At 54.7% G+C, this 17,118-nt stretch overlaps 2 protein-coding genes across 5 annotated transcripts in view; one reads left to right on the plus strand and one right to left on the minus strand.

Moving 5' to 3' along the window:
- LYN (LYN proto-oncogene, Src family tyrosine kinase) overlaps positions 1–6,395 on the minus strand; it is an 89,327-nt gene extending 82,932 nt beyond the window's left edge. For 2 of the 4 annotated variants that reach the window (XM_029068563.1, XM_029068560.1), the window contains exon 1: positions 6,326–6,395. The gene's annotated coding sequence lies outside the window, so the exon portion shown is untranslated. Of the gene's footprint in view, positions 1–5,381; positions 5,402–6,325 lie in introns of those variants that run through there. The other 2 variants (XM_039912478.1, XM_039912479.1) reach the window with 2 other exon arrangements.
- Positions 1,331–10,758, plus strand: LOC120638491 (collagen alpha-1(I) chain-like). The gene is made up of 7 exons (XM_039912530.1): positions 1,331–1,414; positions 2,885–3,197; positions 3,322–3,398; positions 3,843–3,932; positions 4,687–5,335; positions 5,426–6,370; positions 10,730–10,758. Exons 1-7 carry the CDS (start codon positions 1,331–1,333, stop codon positions 10,756–10,758), a joined length of 2,187 nt encoding a protein of 728 aa, XP_039768464.1.
- The last annotated feature ends 6,360 nt before the right edge of the window (positions 10,759–17,118 follow it).

The following is a 17,118-nucleotide window of genomic DNA, read 5'->3' on the forward strand; positions in this document are numbered from 1 at the left end:
GTTGTAAAGTTAACGCAAAAACACGGCAGATTTTTCCCAACTCATAACAAATATTGCCTTAGCTTGCTAACTCCGCTACAGCGCTCTCCATCCGGCAGATATTCGGGAAAGACCACCGAATGATTTGCCGGTTTAACGTTGACCCGTCAAAAGGCAGAACTCTGGAACGAACTTTCCCACAGAAGTCTCTACTCGCGGTATTCCCCAACGACGCTCTTCATTTGGCCTAAGGAAACTTCTTGGCTTTCCCATCCCTGATCTATCGCTCTTGCCTTTCCTTCCTGCCTGGGAAACCCTTAGCTTTATAAAACCACATCCCTCCCTTGCTTCAAAATCCTCCTCAGAAGGTTTCCCTCTTTGTGAGACATCCCCGTTCAGCGCTCATACATCCCAGCAGTTTCCTCACCCTTTTAGCATTACCCCTTTCTCTGTTGTTTAACCACGATTCGTTTGCATTGACCTTCTCACTCCTAACTAAAATATGTTCACCTTTTGCCCCATCAGGCAGCAATCTTGAGGGTGGAGATTACTTCCCTGACTTAATAATAATAATGTTGGTATTTGTTAAGCGCTTACTATGTGCCGAGCACTGTTCTAAGCGCTGGGGTAGACACAGGGGAATCAGGTTGTCCCACGTGGGGCTCACAGTCTTAATCCCCATTTTACAGATGAGGGAACTGAGGCACCGAGAAGTTAAGTGACTCGCCCACGGTCGCGCAGCTGACAAGTGGTGGAGCCGGGATTCGAACCCATGACCCCTGACTCCCAAGCCCGTGCTCTTTCCACTGAGCCACGCTGCTTCCAATTCCTATTCTGACTTATTCCGAGTGCTCTCCCAAGCGCTTCACGAGAGTGCTCGGCACGCAGCAGGCACTCGCTACGTACTGCCGCTCCTGACTCTGAGAGATTTCTACGATTACTGGAGCAAGGATTACCATTCCTCCTCTCCCACAGAGTTTCCTTTTACGTCGATCTTGACTCCGATCTATCCAAGCCAACAGAATGCCACTGCTTCTACAAAAGCAGAAAACGTACCACGGTTCAGGTTAGGGTAGGCAAAAGTGGGAGTCCTCGGAGGAAGAACGATAACGATGATGATGACGATAATACTAACGACGATCCTCATTGTGTTCGGGCCTGACGCTCGGGCCATCCCACCTCATGACCTTTCCTTGTTCTTACTGCCTAAGGCCAGGAAGAGGGAGGCTTGAAGGGAAAGGGTACGTGCGCCCTCTTCCCTTCTTCCTCTCGGTCCAACGGTCCTCAGGTTCCCAAGGGCAACGCCGGGAGAGAAAGTTGCTAAATTCCCGCCTCTCCTCCCTCCACCGCGATGTGGCCCAGGCCCGTCTTTCCCGACCTTCGATCGCACAAACACAGTGAGGACCCTTCCCGGGAGCACGAAAGAACAGCGCTAGTAACGACGACGGGATCGGTTAAGCGCTCACCACGTGCCGAGCGCTGTTGGAAGCGCCGGGTCCCACGTGGGGCTCACGGTCTTAATCCCCATCGTACAGACGAGGTAAACGAGGCCCCGAGAAGTGAAGCGACTTGCCCAAAGTCGGACGGCCGACTGGAGGCGGAGGCGGGATCAGAACCCACGACCTCCGACTCCCAGGCCCGTGTCCTTTCCACTAAGCCACGCTGCCTCCTCCCCGGGACCGGGACGCCCCCGGGGCCCGCACCCGCCACGACTGACCGCCCGTGACACCGGCTACACTTGCTCGAGTCTCGGCATGGCTGGCCCTGGTCCTCGAAGCCCTGTGTCTTTTCCAGATGGTTTTAAAGGGGAAGTGAGCCGTTCGCGAACCCCTTCTCGCGGAAGGCAGGGGCCAGAGAGCAAGGACGTCTCTCTTTCACTTTTCCCATAACTCGTCTACACGGAAAGCTCCGTAAGCCGAACGAACAGAGGCGGAGAAAACCCGTTCGGCCACTGAACGGGCACGGGTCAGGAGACTTGGGTTTTATCAGACCTCCTAAACTGCACGATCTTACCCCCAACTTATCTCATCTTTCCCACACACCATGAGAAACAGAAGAGCTCCGTCCCTCACCCTCTCACTTCCTTCTCGCCCACAGTTCCTACTCGTCTCTCCCCCGAGTCCTTGCCTAATGAGAATAACGACAGTTCTCGTCAAGGGCGTCCTACGTGCCAAGCCCCGTTCTGAGCACTGGGGTAGATACAAGGTAACCAGGTTGGACACAGTCCCCGTCCCACGTGGGGCTCGCGCTCTTAATCCCCATTTTATAGAGGAGGTAACTGAGGCCCAGAGAGGTGAGGCGACTTGCCCAAGGGCACAGAGCAGAGCAGGATCAGAACCCGGCTCCTTCGGACTCCCAGGCCCACGCTCCGTCCACTCGGCCGAACCGCTTCTCCCGTTACGACGTACGCTAGGTACTCATTCCGTGCCGAGCCCCGTTTCAAGTGTCGGGGGCAGGCAGGCGCGGATCGGATCGGATCGGATGTGTCATCTCTGTCCCACGTGGGGTTCTGAGCCCGAGAGGGAGGGAGGGAGAGCGGATAACTCTTCCCTGTTTCACAGATAAAGAAACCGAAGCCCAGAGAGGTCGAGATTTTCTTTAGATACAAGCCAGTCGGATTGGACCCGGTCCCCGTCTCGCCCGGGGCTCACATCCTCGATCCACGTTTTACGGACGGGGTAAGCGAGGCGCGGAGGAGTCAAGGGACTCGCCCAAGGTCACGCAGCTGGGGAGCGGCAGAGGCGGCATCGGGACCCAGGTCCTTCTGCCTCCCAGGCCCGTGCTCTACCCGCTCGGCCGAGCTGCCTCTCAAGCGAGTTGCCCAAGGTTAGGCAGCAGGCCGGTGGCAGAGCTGGGGCCTCCAATCCAAGTCCCCCGACTCCCCGGCTCAGGCTCCTTCCACTAGGCCCCGCCGCCCCCACCGGCCGGTCCCGAGGGGGAGGAGCGCCCACGGAGAGGAAGGACGGAAGCAGTAACGGGCGAGGGGCGGCGGCGGCCCCGGCATCGGACGCCGCCGGTGCTCTGGACCGCCCTGCGCTCTCGAGGAGGCCGGCCCTTCAGGGGCCGCTTGAGCAGGATCGGGGAAAGGTGGCTATCCGAAGCTCCGGTCCGGCTCCGCCGTCCTCAGCGGGGGGCGGTGACGGCCCCGGCGGCCGAGGGACGGACCGGCTGCCGTCACCGCCTCGCCGGCGGCAACTCTGGGCGTCCTATTTCCCGAAGTTAACATCGTCTCTGGGCAACATTCTGAACTCCTCCCTGCTTCTGAGGATAGAAAATCAGAATTTTACATCTCTTCACGCTTATCCCACTCTATATCATCTTTTCATCCTTTAAAAACAACAGACTTCTATAGCTCGCGCCAACCGGAACACCTTTCGAGTTCTCACGGCCCTAGATTTTCCCTCAGCAAACGCAAGACGGTACAGAGGGGGTATACAGCGTTTCTGGCTCCACTCATTGTTCGGGCTGGATGGTCCTGTTGCCTCAATAAAGCTACCCACCGGAAGAAGTTTTCCTCCAACTTCCCAACCTGCTCAATCAACTCCAGGCAGAAAGGCAGATCTGATGCCCCGGTTGCTTAAATAACCGCTAACCATCATTTTCTCCAGTAAACGGCTCGAACTCTGAACAGACCGCTGAGGAATCATGGAATCAAATCTAGCTACGAGCCCCGCCTTGGGAGGAGAGCCGTTGATTCCAGGTTCGGCTCACCCTAATGAATCTGTCCCGTTTACCAAACATTCCAAACTTTCCCTTCTCTCTTCTGGCTTCTCTAATCTCCGCTAAGCAGCACTTCTTTTCCAATGGGATTCAGTTAGGCATCCGCCATTAGTCCAGGCCATTATCGGTCTCCTTTCCTAAAGGCTATTCGTGCTACAGATTCCGGGGAAGGTAGCGGGATTTACCGAGCACCCGAGCGAGCGGAACGCAACGGACGACATGCCGGGCGGAAAGTAAAACAGAAACACGACACGAATCTCCCAGCTACAGGGAGCTTACAATTTCCCCTCGGCAATGACCTTGAGGGCTGGCGAACCAGATGACCGACCGGATCCCAAGCGTTAGAGGCAGCGAACCTAGAGAATGCCTCGGTGTTTACCAGATCGCTCCTTTCTCCGATATACTAAAAGCTCTGCCCCTTATTAAACTCGCCAAGAGGACAAGTGCGACTGAAATGGAGAAGGTAGCCTGCTTAGAAGCCCAGTCGACGTGCAACAGCGATAACGAGTAAAACGGTGGTGTCTGTGAAGCGCTTACCGTGTGCGAAGCACTCTTCTAAGCGCCGGGGGAGACACGAGGCGATCGGGTCGCCCCACGTGGCGGTTTTAACCCCCAATTTACGGATGAGGGAACCGAGGCACAGAGAAGCGAAGTGACTTGCCCGGCGTCACGCGGCTGACGAGCGGCCGAGCCGGGATTATAGTAACGGCGGTATTAATTGAGCACCGACTCTGCGCCGGGCGCCGTACCAAATTCTGGGATAGAAACTAAACGTCCCGACGCACACGGGGTTCACGGTCCAAGTAGGAGGGAGTACGACGAGGAAAGCGAGGCACGGAAGTCGAGCGGCTCGCTCAAGGTGACGCGTCGGACGAGCGGCCGGGCCGGTTAGAAGCCACGTCCCCCGGACTCCCAGGGCCCGTGCTCTTTCCAGCGGGCCACACGCGAGGCACCACGCCGTCCTCCGCTTCCGAACTCGGGCGCTAGCGTCTTCCGACGTCACCGGGGAGAGGGGAGGGCCACCCTTCCGCCGACCACGAGACCGGCGGGGACGGACTCCCCGACCCCTACGACCCCGGCTTTCTAGCGGCACCGAAAAGGAGCCCCGCCGAACTCACCGAACGGCGACCCTCCGCCGCTACCTCTCCGCCCGTCGGGGGCGACGCCGCCGCCGGGGCGTCTCGCTCCGCCGACGCGGACCCGCGGGGCTCCCCGATCACGGGGAATGCCACGACGGGGAGACGGCGGCACGGGCGTCAGGTTAAAAAACAAAAACCCCTCCATCCGAACTCGGAACTTTCAACAGGCCCACCTTCGCCCCCGGCGACGCGGCGAAGGCCGGCCGGTCACGCCGCTCAGCGCACGGCGGGCGCCCGATCGATACGGCCGAATGAACGGTCGGACCTCCGCCGGCCTGGCACCGTGGGAAGGCTCGACCCCGGCGGGGGACAGGCCCCTCGTCGTCGGGGAAAAAAAAAACCACACCGAAAGACCGTCCTGCCGAAACGCGCCGGGCCACGGCGATCGGGCGGGAAAAGTCAGGATTGTAGATCTACCCGCTTGGGGCCACGACCCCTGGCCGAAGGGAAAGAGCGAAACGACCGTAATAACGCCAACGATGCCGACGATGGCATCCGTTAAGCGCCCACCACGTGCCAAGCACCGTCCTAAGCCCCGCGCACCGGTTCCGCGGGTCCGCAAATAAGCCCGGCTTCCTTTCGGGTAGCGCGGCGGGCGGCTCATCCGGGGCCGGGCGTTCCTCCCGGGTGGCCGAGCCCGGGCCCGGTCCCGACCCCGACCCCGAGGTCGTCCCGTCGGTCGCTCGGGCGCTTCCTCTTTGGGGTGGGCGGACGGGCCGGGGAGCCGGAGGGGGGAGAGGTTTCGGCTCCGGTCTCCGTCCGGAGAACCTCCCCGGGCGACTCCGGCCGAGGGACGGGTGGACCTGGCCACTTGGCCGCTCGCCTCCGTGACGGCACAGAGCCCGGGGGGGCGGCCCCGGGGCTCCCCCTTTCCCGGCAGAAGGAGCAGGGGGTGTCCGGGGACGAGGCCCTCTTCCCACCTGCGGGGCCGTCCCTCCCCGGGCCCCCGGGTCCCCCGTCCCCAACCCCGGGGTCCCCAACTTTTCTGTCCCCGGAGCCGCCGGGTGAGGCCCCGACCAAGAGGGACCCCGGACCGCCCCCGTTCGTGGCAGCCGCCGGAACGCAGAGACGGACGGCCGCCCGCCGGACCGGACGGGACGGGACGGGACGGGACGGGAAAGGACCGGACAGGATGGGAAAAGACAGGACAGGACCGGACACGACGGGAAAGGAGCGAAAGGATCGGAAAGGAGCGGACGGGACGGGACAGGAGTGGACAGAATCGGACAAGACAGGACGGGACAGGACCGGACAGGACGGGAAAGGAGTGGACGGGACCGGACGGGACAGGACCGGACAGGTCGGGAAAGGAGTGGACCGGACGGGACAGGACGGGAAAGGACCAGACCGGACAAGATGGGAAAGGAGTGGACCGGACGGGACGGGACGGGACCCGCTGATATCCACCCGTGGGAGGCCGGAGGTCCGTTCCCCGGGGCCTCCCTCCCTCCCTCCCTCCCTCCGGCAAGAGCCCCCGGCGCACTCACCCCGCTGGCCGGACGGTCGGGGGACGGCGCCGCCGGAGCTCCACGGTGCCTTCGGCCGGGAGGAGCGGGGAGGGGCGGGGAGGAGCGGGGAGGAGCGGGGAGGGGCGGGGAGGGGCGGGGAGGGGCGGGGAGGGGCGGGGAGGGGCGGCGGGGTCCCGGGGGGCGGGGGCGGGGGCGGGGGCGGGGCCTCCGCGCCTCATCTGCATAGCCCCGCCCCGGACCCCGCCGATTGGTCGGGCCCATCTGCGGGGAGGGGCGCCAGCGCACCCCCCGCCCACCCCCCTCCTCGCCCCCCTCGGGGAGCTCGGGCTCGTTCGCTCAGTCACTCATTCAGTCATTCGGTCACTCATTCGTTCGTTCGTTCCTTCGTTCGTGCATTCATTCATTCATTCATTCAATAGTATTTATTGAGCGCTTACTAGGTGCAGAGCACTGTACTAAGCGCTTGGGATGAACAAGTCGGCAACAGATAGAGACGGTCCCTGCCGTTGGACGGGCTTACGGTCTGATCGGGGGAGACGGACAGACGAGAACAATGGCACTAAACAGCGACAAGGGGAAGAACATCTCGTAAAACAATGGCGACTAAATAGAATCGAGGCGATGTACAATTCATTAACAAAATAAATAGGGTAACGAAAATATATACAGTCGAGCGGACGAGTACAGTGCTGTGGGGATGGGAAGGGAGAGGTGGAGGAGCAGAGGGAAAAGGGGAAAATGAGGCTTTAGCTGCGGAGAGGTAAAGGGGGGACGGCAGAGGGAGTAGAGGGGGAAGAGGAGCTCAGTCTGGGAAGGCCTCTAAGAGGAGGTGATTTTTAAGTAAGGTTTTGAAGAGGGAAAGAGAATCAGTTTGGCGGAGGTGAGGAGGGAGGGCGTTCCAGGACCGCGGGAGGACGTGACCCAGGGGTCGACGGCGAGGAGGTGGGCGGCAGAGGAGCGGAGCGTGCGGGGTGGGCGGTAGAAAGAGAGAAGGGAGGAGAGGTAGGAAGGGGCGAGGTGACGGAGAGCCTCGAAGCCTAGAGTGAGGAGTTTTTGTTTGGAGCGGAGGTCGATAGGCAACCACTGGAGTTGTTTAAGAAGGGGAGTGACGTGCCTGGATCGTTTCTGCGGGAAGATGAGCCGGGCGGCGGAGTGAAGAATAGACCGGAGCGGGGCGAGAGAGGAGGAAGGGAGGTCAGAGAGAAGGCTGACACGGTAGTCTAGCCGGGATATAACGAGAGCCCATAACAGTAAGGTGGCCGTTTGGGTGGAGAGGAAAGGGCGGATCTCGGCGATATTGTAGAGGTGAAACCGGCAGGTCTCCGTGACGGATAGGATGTGTGGGGTGAACGAGAGGGACGAGTCAAGGATGACATCGAGATTGCGGGCCTGAGAGACGGGAAGGATGGTCGTGCCATCCACGGTGATGGAGAAGTCTGGGAGCGGACCGGGTTCGGGAGGGAAGACGAGGAGCTCAGTCTTGCTCATGTTGAGTTTTAGGTGGCGGGCCGACATCCAGGCGGAGACGTCCCGGAGGCGGGAGGAGATGCGAGCCCGAAGGGAGGGGGACAGGACAGGGGCGGAGATGTAGATCTGCGTGTCATCTGCGTAGAGATGGTAGTCGAAGCCGTGAGAGAGGATGAGTTCACCGAGGGAGCGAGTGTAAATGGAGAACGGAAGAGGGCCGAGAACTGACCCTTGAGGAACTCCAACGGTTAAAGGATGGGAGGCGGAGGAGGCTCCGGCGTAGGAGACCGAGAATGATCGGCCAGAGAGGTGAGAGGAGAACCGGGAGAGGACAGAGTCCGTGAAGCCAAGGTGAGATAAGGTATGGAGGAGGAGGAGGAGGAGGAGGAGGAGGTGCATTCGGTCAGTCACTCATTCATTCACTCAGTCATTCGGTCACTCATTCATTCATTCAGTCAGTCAGTCAATCAGTCATTCATTCAGTCATTCATTTGTTCAGTCATTCATTCGTTCAGTCACTCATTCATTCGGTCATTCATTCATTCATTCTGTCATTCATTCATTCGGTCACTCATTCATTCACTCACTCATTCAGTCAGTCACTCATTCAGTCTCATTCATTCATTCATTCACTCATTCAGTCACTCACTCATTCATTCAGTCACTCACTCATTCATTCAGTCAGTCACTCATTCATTCATTCACTCATTCATTCAGTCAGTCACTCATTCATTCATTCACTCACTCGTTCAGTCACTCACTCATTCATTCATTCGGTCATTCATTAATTCACTCACTCATTCAGTCAGTCTCATTCATTCAGTCACTCACTCATTCATTCAGTCAGTCTCATTCATTCAGTCACTCAGTCGCTCATTCATTCAATCGTATTCATCGTAATAATGATGACGATGGCATTTGTTTAGCACTTACTAGGTGCCCAGCACCGTTCCGAGCACTGGGGTAGATAGAAGGTCCATCAGGTTGTCCTACGTGGGGCTCGCAAGCTTCATCCCCGTTTGACAGAGGAGGTCACTGAGGCACAGAGCCCTCCCCGTGTGCACAGCGCTGTACTGTGCGCTTGGAAAGTACAATTCAGCCGCCGATAGAGATGCTCCCTCCCCACAGCGGGTTCACCGTCTAGGCTCATTCACTCGTTCGATCGTGTTCATTAATAACGATAACAATGATGGCATTTGTTAAGCGCTACGTGCCAGATACCGTTAAGGTCATCAGGGTGTCCCACGCGGGGCTCATAGGCTTCATCCCCATTTTACAGACGAGGGAACTGAGGTCCGGAGAAGTGAAGCGACTTGCCCAAGTCACACAGCTGACAAGCGGCAGAGGTGGGATTAGAACCCGCAACCTCTGACGCCCAAGCCCGGACTCTTTCCACTGAGCCGCGCTGCTTCTCCACTTGATACGTGTAGAGAGGCATCGATATCAGTCGATGGACAGATTTATAGATTATATACATAGAGCCATAAGTGCGGTGGAGCCAGGGGGTGGGCGGAAGACAGGTATCGATACAAATAAACAGGCATCAGTATCGACCGATATAATTTTATATGGACATAGGATCATCTCTATCGGTGGCTGAATTGCCCTTTCCAAGTGCTTAGTGCTCAGTACGGTGCTCTGCGCAGCGGAGGGGCTCTGCGCCTCAGTGACCTCATCTGTAAAATGGGGAGGAAGAGTGAGCCCCACGTGGGACAACCTGATGACCTTGTATATATAAATATATATATATATATATGTATATATGCATATATAGATATATGAGGAACTGCAGAAAAGCGGGGCTTAGTCTGGGAAGGCCAGTTGGAGGAGGTGGGCGGCCGGACGGTGAGCCCGTATCAGGCAGAGATTGTCTCTCTCTGTTGCTGCATTACACTTTCCAAGCGCTTAGTCCAGTGCTCTGCACGCAGTGAGCGCTCGATAAATACGACTGAGTGAATGAATGCCGGCCCCCTAGAGAACCCTATCCTTGGGGAGGATGGGCGGGCCGGGCCGATCCGATCCCGGCCCTCCGCTGGAAACCGTCCACCTGTACCGCGACGCGAAACGGACTCGGCGTAGCTTCTTGAAGCAACCGTCCGGCCACCCGAACACCCAGATGGGCGCCCTTCCCGCCACTTTTCTCCATCCTGACACCACCCTTTGGGAAGGGCCCCGTAGAGAAGCCCCTCGGAACGCCCCCCCACCACCCCCACATCCTTAAAATCCGCCGATTCCCCTTACCTGTAATTTCTTTTAGTGCCCGTCTCCTCCTCTAGATTCTAAGACCTCGATGATGGCATTTGTTAAGTGCTTACTATGTCCCGAGCGCTGTTCTCAGCGCTGGGGTAGACAGGAGGTCATCAAGGTGTCCCACGTGGGGCTCACAGGCTTCATCCCCATTTTACAGATGAGGGAACTGAGGCCCAGAGAAGTGAAGTGACTTGCCCGAAGTCACACACCTGATAGTTCTTAAGTGCTCATTATGTGCCAAGCACTGGGGTAAACACACGGTAATTGGTCGTGAACAAGACCGTGAGCCCCATGTGGGACACCCTGATGACCTTGTATCCGCCCCAGCAGTTAGAACGGTGCTTGGCACATAGCAAGCTCTTAACGAGTGCCATGATGATTATTATTATTATTATTGTCTCACGTGGGGCTCACAGGCTTCATCCCCATTTTACAGATGAGGTCACTGAGGCCCAGAGAAGTTAAGCGGCTTGCCCTAGGTCACACAGCAGGCAAGCGGCGGAGCCGGGATTAGAACCCATGACCTCTGACTCCCAAGTCCGGGCTCTTTCCACTGAGCCACGCCCCGTCCCACCACCATCTGGGAAGGGTCCCATAGAGAAGACCCTCTGAGCGCCCACCCCCCACCACAACTATGAACACGGCCTTAAAATCTGCCGATTCCCCTTACCCGTAATTTCTTTTAATGCCCGTCTCCCCCGCTAGATTGTAAACTCCCCGACGGCAGGCGCTAGCTACTGTCCTGTCCCGAGTGCTCGGTGCGGTACTCTGCACTAAACGCTCAATCGTTACCATTGACCGAAGGACGGAAATATTATCCGGGTGCACATTTCAGAGAGAAGGGCACATCCCACCTGGTCTCTGCCCTCCGCTCCAGCTAGTGAAGCCATTTACACTCCAACCACCCATCTATCGATCGATCAGTAGTATTTATTGAGCGCTCACTGTGTGCGGAGCCCTGCGCTATGTGCCTGGGAAGGTTCGATACGACAGAGTTGGTAGACACATTCCCGTCCAACGCCGAGCTCACAGGTTAGAGGGGCTTTTTTTGAGATCTGTTCCTCTTTGGACCAGGGAAAGACTCAAAACATACTCGGAGATTCTGGAGGATGGCCATTCTGGGAGATCACAGGGGTCATAATAATGATGTCGGTATATGTTAAGCGCTTCCTATGTGCAGAGCACCGTTCTAAGCGCCGGGGTAGGCACAGGGTCATCAGGTTGTCCCACGTGAGGCTCACGATCTTAATCCCCATTTTAGAGACGAGGGAACCGAGGCACCGAGAAGTGAAGTGACTTGCCCGCGGTCATACGGCTGACAAGTGGCAGAGTCGGGATTCGAACCCATGAGCTCTGACTCCTAAGCCCGGGCTCTTTCCACTGAGCCACGGGTAACAATATCAATGTCTCCCCCCGATTAATCCGTAAGCCCGTCGAACGGCAGGGACCGTCTCTATCTGTTGCCGACTTGTTCGTTCCAAGCGCTTAGTACAGTGCTCTGCACATAGCGCTCAATAAATACTATTGAACGAATGAATGAACAATGATAACATCCCCGCGGGCACCCGCTTCTTGCCATTACGTCTAGGGAATTTCTGGCATTATTCGGCTGGCAGTGGGGGCTCTCAAAAGATCCTGACCGACTGACATCATCTGCCTCAGTTTATGCAAATTTAGCCCCCGCTGCTGGGTGATGTAGACGGCAGAAAAATAGAATCTCCTCTCCCTACTATTCTAACATAGACCCTGATTGTTTTTTTTATCGACATCGGACTCCAGAGAGTGAACGGTAGGCAGTTCTTAGGGAGACTGCACAATTTCAATAAGAGGTGCATTCTGCCCGCCCTAGAAATTTACACTCTGAGGGGGAGAGAGCCTGTGTCTGAGGGTGTTTCCTAGCCAATGAGTTTCCGTTATATACTACCAAAAATAGTTTAAACTCCGGCGTTCTGGCCGGGGGGCGGGCGGTTGACCTGTTTTAAAGGTACTATTTTTTGTTGATTTACTCGTAAAAGACAACTCGTTTAACTCCACAGATGAATATTTGATGTTTCTTCACATGCCCGTTTAACCAAAGCAAACTCCCCAAGGTCAGGATTGCTGAGTACAACAATATCATTTACAGCTATTGTTTCAAACGGACATTCTCGGCTCTGAAGACACCAGTATAGTTTGAATGTTTTAGGCGGTAACCATGGATGACAATGTTGTACCATTTTTATGTATCGCATTTTTTTTTTAAACAATGGCTACGCTCTAAACGCTGCTAGGTGTCCACATTCCTAACACATCCCTAGATTTCCATTTCCTCTAACATCCTGACTTGGAGATTATTCACAAATTTAGACTGTGAGCTCCGTGTGGGACAGGGACTCGGCGGCTCGATGAGCTTGTTAACTACTCCAATACGGAACAGCGCTTGACACACAGTGAGTTCTTAACAAATGCAATTAAAAAAAAAGCTCTCTGAAATTGAACAGCTGGAAATCGACTAACGTCAGTTGAGTCTCACCCAGAACCAGTGCTGCGACGGTCTCGATCAGTCGGTAGTATTTACTGAGTGTGTTAGGGAGAGTACAATAAAACAACATGAGAGATTTGGTAGGCACATTCCCTGCCCCAGATGAACCCACGGTCTAGAGGGGAAGACACACATTAATAGAAATAAATTACAGATGCGTACATAAATGCTGTGGGGCCGAGTGGGGCGGGGCGAATAAAGGGAACAAATCAGGGCCACGACAGAAGGGAGTGGGAGAAGAGGAAATGAGGGCTTAGGGAAGGCCTCTTGGAGGAGATGTGCCTTCAATAAGATTTTGAAGGAGGGGAGAGTAACTGTTGGATATGAAAATCGAGGACGTTCCAGGCCAGAAGCAACACTGGGCAAGAGATCGGCGGCAAGATAGACGAGATCGAGACGAGTGAGTTGGTTGACAGTAGAGGAGTGAAGTGTGCGGGCTGGGTTGTAGTAGAAGAGCAGCGAGGTGAGGTAAGAGGGGGCAAGGCGAGTGAGCGCTTTAAAGCCAAGGGCAAGGCATTTCTGGTTGATGAGGAGGTGGATGGGCAACCCCCGGAGGTGCCTGAGGAGTGAGGAAACACGGACTGAACGGTTCTGTAGAAAAACGATCCAGGAAACAGAGTGGTGTTTGGACTGGAGTGGGGAGAGACAGGAGGCAGGGAGGCCAGCAAGGAGGCTGATGCGGTAGTCAAGGCAGGTCAGGATAAGAGCTTGGATTAACCCGGTAGCAGTTTGGACGGAGAGGAGAGGGCAGATTTTAGCGATGTGAAAGTTGAACCGACAGGATTTAGTGATAAATTGAAAACGTGGGTTGAAGGAGAGAGATGAGTCAAGGATAACACCGAATAACCCGGCTGGGTGGCCGGGGACTCAAACAGGGGATCTCTCCCTCTCTAGTCTGTAAACTAGGTCACGGGCTTTGAGAGAGGGAGGACGGTGGTGCCGTCTACAGTGGTGGGAAAGTCACGAGGAGGACAGGGCGTGGGAGGGAAGATAAAGAGTTCCGTTTGGGACGGGTTAAGTCTGAGGTGACGGTGAGACATCCGAGTGGTGACGATTTGAAGGCGGGAGGGAATGTGAGACTGTAGAGAGGGAGAGAGATCAAGACTGGAGATGTAGATTTGGGTCACCTGCATACAGGTGGCAGTTGAAGGCAGGGGACTGAACGAGTTCTACAAGGCGATGGGTGAAGATGGAGAATGGAAGGGGATTCAAAACTGAACCTTGAGGGACTCCCCCATTTAGGGGCTGGGAGGTGGAGGAGGAGCCCATGAGAGAGACTGAGGTTGAGCGACCGGAGAGAGAGAGGAGGAGAACCAGGAGAGGACAGTGACTGGGGCCCGTGCTCTGCCGTACTGCCAAAATACGGCAGGAGGATGGATGCCTTGGTGGCCACTGTGGCTTTGGCCGCCCAGTTTCTTTATCTTTCAGGATCCTCTGTTTCTACCAGGGCAAAGCTCTCCCCATCTCCAAAGCCCTTCGGAAATCCCGCCACCTCCAATAATAGTTCTCCTCCCCAGCTCATCTCCTCCCAACTTTTGGGCCTCCTCTGCAGTTGAATACTAGCAACCCCCTTCTCAGCACTTGGGTAGAAACTCAATTATTTCAACAGTGACTCATCCACATATCCGTCTTTCCATTATCTTTTCCTTCCTCTTGGTAATTATTTTGTGTCTGGCTCCCTCCTGGAGTGGAGCTCCTTGAGGGCAGAGATAGGGGCTTCTCACTATCCTATTTGCCCAAGTGCTTGCTCCAATGAAGGGCAAACAATAGTGCAGAAGGATTTGTTTGCACTGGACTGTTCATCTCATCCAACACCCCAGGTGGTCCCTTGGTCAGAAACCTTCATCCCTGATTACAGAACTCCGGCAGTCAATCAATCCCCTACTTGCGGAGCCAGAACTAGAACCCGTCTCTCCCAGGTCCCCAGATCCTGGCTCTTTCCACATGCACCGAAAAACTCTTCAACAGCATTGTTTGAAAACCCTCAGCCATTCAAGACCCCCCCAGAGCACTCAGAAATCCTTTTTGAAAAAAGGCAGGTGGATTCAGACATGAGAGCTCTTTGAGGCGACTAGAATGTGCTGCAATGTGGAAGTTTTCTTAATGTTTGTTTACCCTGGGTGCGGCTCCTCTTGTTTGTTTAATAGTTTATATACAGGTGAGTTCTTTGAAGGCCGTAACTGTTTACCTTCTTGTGTTACTGTTAAGCCCCAAAGACAATGCCGGTCTGAAAATACTTTGAGGACAAATTCATCAACAGCTCCTTGTTTGTACGCCGTTTGTGAGCAGATATGCTTCATTTAGAACTCTGAACATCGGTGGAGAAAGCGAGATTCCGTGAATTTAGAAATTACAAATAAACCCACCTTGTTGGTCCTCTCTGGTATCTGTTGCCGACTTGTTCATCCCAAGCGCTTAGTACAGTGCTCTGCACATAGTAAGCGCTCAATAAATACTATTGAATGAATGAATGTACATCCTGCTGTCACTGCTGGAGCAAGTCGTGGGTTGGATGATTCGGTACGGTATTGTTTAGGTCCCGAAAATGGAATTATTTCATGTATACCTAGCCTGGGAAAAGGGTCCCGGGGGCACCGACAATCCCATTCTCCGAAGAAACTACAAGAAATTCGGTCCTAAATGGATGGATCGCTCTGGCCCTACCCCTGCCCGATCGATATGGTTTCCCCCCTCTAATTCCAACTTCTCTACCTTTTGAGGTCTGTGGAAACTCTAAAGTCCTCTCCGTTTGCCTAAGACCTCACCTCCTAATAGGTACAGGATTTCAATAGTCCTCCATCATCTCTGTCCACTTCCTTTACAGTGACATACAACTTACCAAACAGCTTATTTTAAAAGAAATTTGCACCAAGCCAATGATTGCCGCAATTGCTTCCTAATGCCCCCTGTTGCAACCATTCCTAGAGAAGCAGTGTGGCTCAGTGGAAAGAGCCCGGGCTTGGGAGTCAGAGGGTGTGGGTTCTGATCCCCACTCCGCTGCTTGTCACTTCACTTCTCTGTGCCTCAGTGACCTCATCTGTAAAATGAGCATGAAGACCGTGAGCCCCACGTGGGACAACCGCATCACCTTGTATCCCGCCCGGCGCTTAGAACGGTGCTTGGCACATAGTAAGCGCTTAACAAATACCCACCGTTATTATTATTATTATTATTATTATTATTATTACCACTAGTCCTTCCCTCATGGCTTATATCACGGGAATACTGATAGCGTCCTGATTGATAAATTACAGTCAAGTTTTTTCCACACACCCACCCGTAACACAGCACACATGCGCGCGCTCGCTCTCTCGCCCTCCCTCTCTCACACTTACTATGTGCCCGGCACTGTACTAAGCACTGGGGTAAAGTCGAGCTAATCAGGTTGGACCAAGTCCCTGCCCCACATGGGGCTCACAGTCGGAATCCCCATTTTACAGATGGGGAGACTGAGGCACAGAAAGGTGAAGTGACTTGCCCAAGGTCACACAGCAGACAAATGGCAGAGCCGGGCCCGTCTACCCATTAGGCCACGCTCCTCTTCACTCCACCATAAACTTGCCCTCCAGAATTTAAGCTCGTTATGGGCAGGGAATGTCTACTGTTATACTGTACTCTCCAAAGGGCTTCGAATAATACTCTGCACACAGTAAGTGCTCGGTAAACACGACTGAATGAAATATAATTGAATGAATTTACGAAATTAGCAGGCACATTCCCTGCCCATAATCAGTTTACAGACTAGAGAGGGAGAGATCCCCTGTTTGAGTCCCCGGCCACCCAGCCGGGTTATTCGGTGTTCTAGAATGTAAAGTCGTCATGGAGGGGGAACGTGTCCACCTACTCTGTTCTATTGTACTTTCCCAAGTGCTTAGTACAGTGCTCTGCACACAGTAAGCACTCAATAAATAGGACTGATTGATCCTGGAGGATCTGAAAGAGTTGCCCCAGTCCAGGTGGAATAGGGGCAGGGGAATGTGAATAACGTTTTGCTCCAGGCCTTCCGGATCGGAGAAATCAGGCGAGGTAGGAATACGGGCAAGTTTGCGGGATCGGCTGCCGTTGCTTCCAGTCTTTCTACCGGTTCGGAAAAAAAAAAGCTAGAGTCAAACTCGTTTCATTCGACCAAACAATGCTTCCCCAAAGGCTTTTCCTGTAATCACATAAGATTCCAGCTGCTGTGGAAACCAAATCAAAATCGCAAACCTTAGCACTAAGAGGACAAGAACTAGCATCCCTGGTTAGTAACTGTCAATTAGGCAGATTCCTGGGGCAATCTGGAGTCAAAGCTGAGGATACAATTCCGTCTGCACAACCTCAACCTAATTCTTATCAACCCTTCGGTTTGACTTGTAACAGAAAAGTACAGGGTACAAATCTCCACTTTGTTAGAAGGCTGAAAATGGGGTCGCTACTATCAGTGTTATTCAGAGACAGGTTGAGTCTACGGTTATTTTTCTCCGTCATTTGTTTTGCCGGTGCAGGCTGTGCAGATTCGGTCACTGAACAACGCTGGACAAGTTCAGTTTCCCCATATGTAAAAGGATCCCCTGTCTCACAGGAATGTTGAGAG

This window comes from Ornithorhynchus anatinus, chromosome 7 (assembly GCF_004115215.2).
Source record: "Ornithorhynchus anatinus isolate Pmale09 chromosome 7, mOrnAna1.pri.v4, whole genome shotgun sequence".
NCBI lineage: Eukaryota > Metazoa > Chordata > Mammalia > Monotremata > Ornithorhynchidae > Ornithorhynchus > Ornithorhynchus anatinus.

Bases quoted from the DNA above. Each gene is read 5' to 3' on its own strand.
- LOC120638491 (XM_039912530.1), top strand. From the start codon at position 1,331: ATGTGGCCCAGGCCCGTCTTTCCCGACCTTCGATCGCACAAACACAGT. The intron at 3,933-4,686 runs GTAAAACAGAAA...CTCGGGCGCTAG, and splicing joins GACGACATGCCGGGCGGAAA to CGTCTTCCGACGTCACCGGG. The intron at 5,336-5,425 runs GTTAAGCGCCCA...CCTTTCGGGTAG, and splicing joins CGATGCCGACGATGGCATCC to CGCGGCGGGCGGCTCATCCG.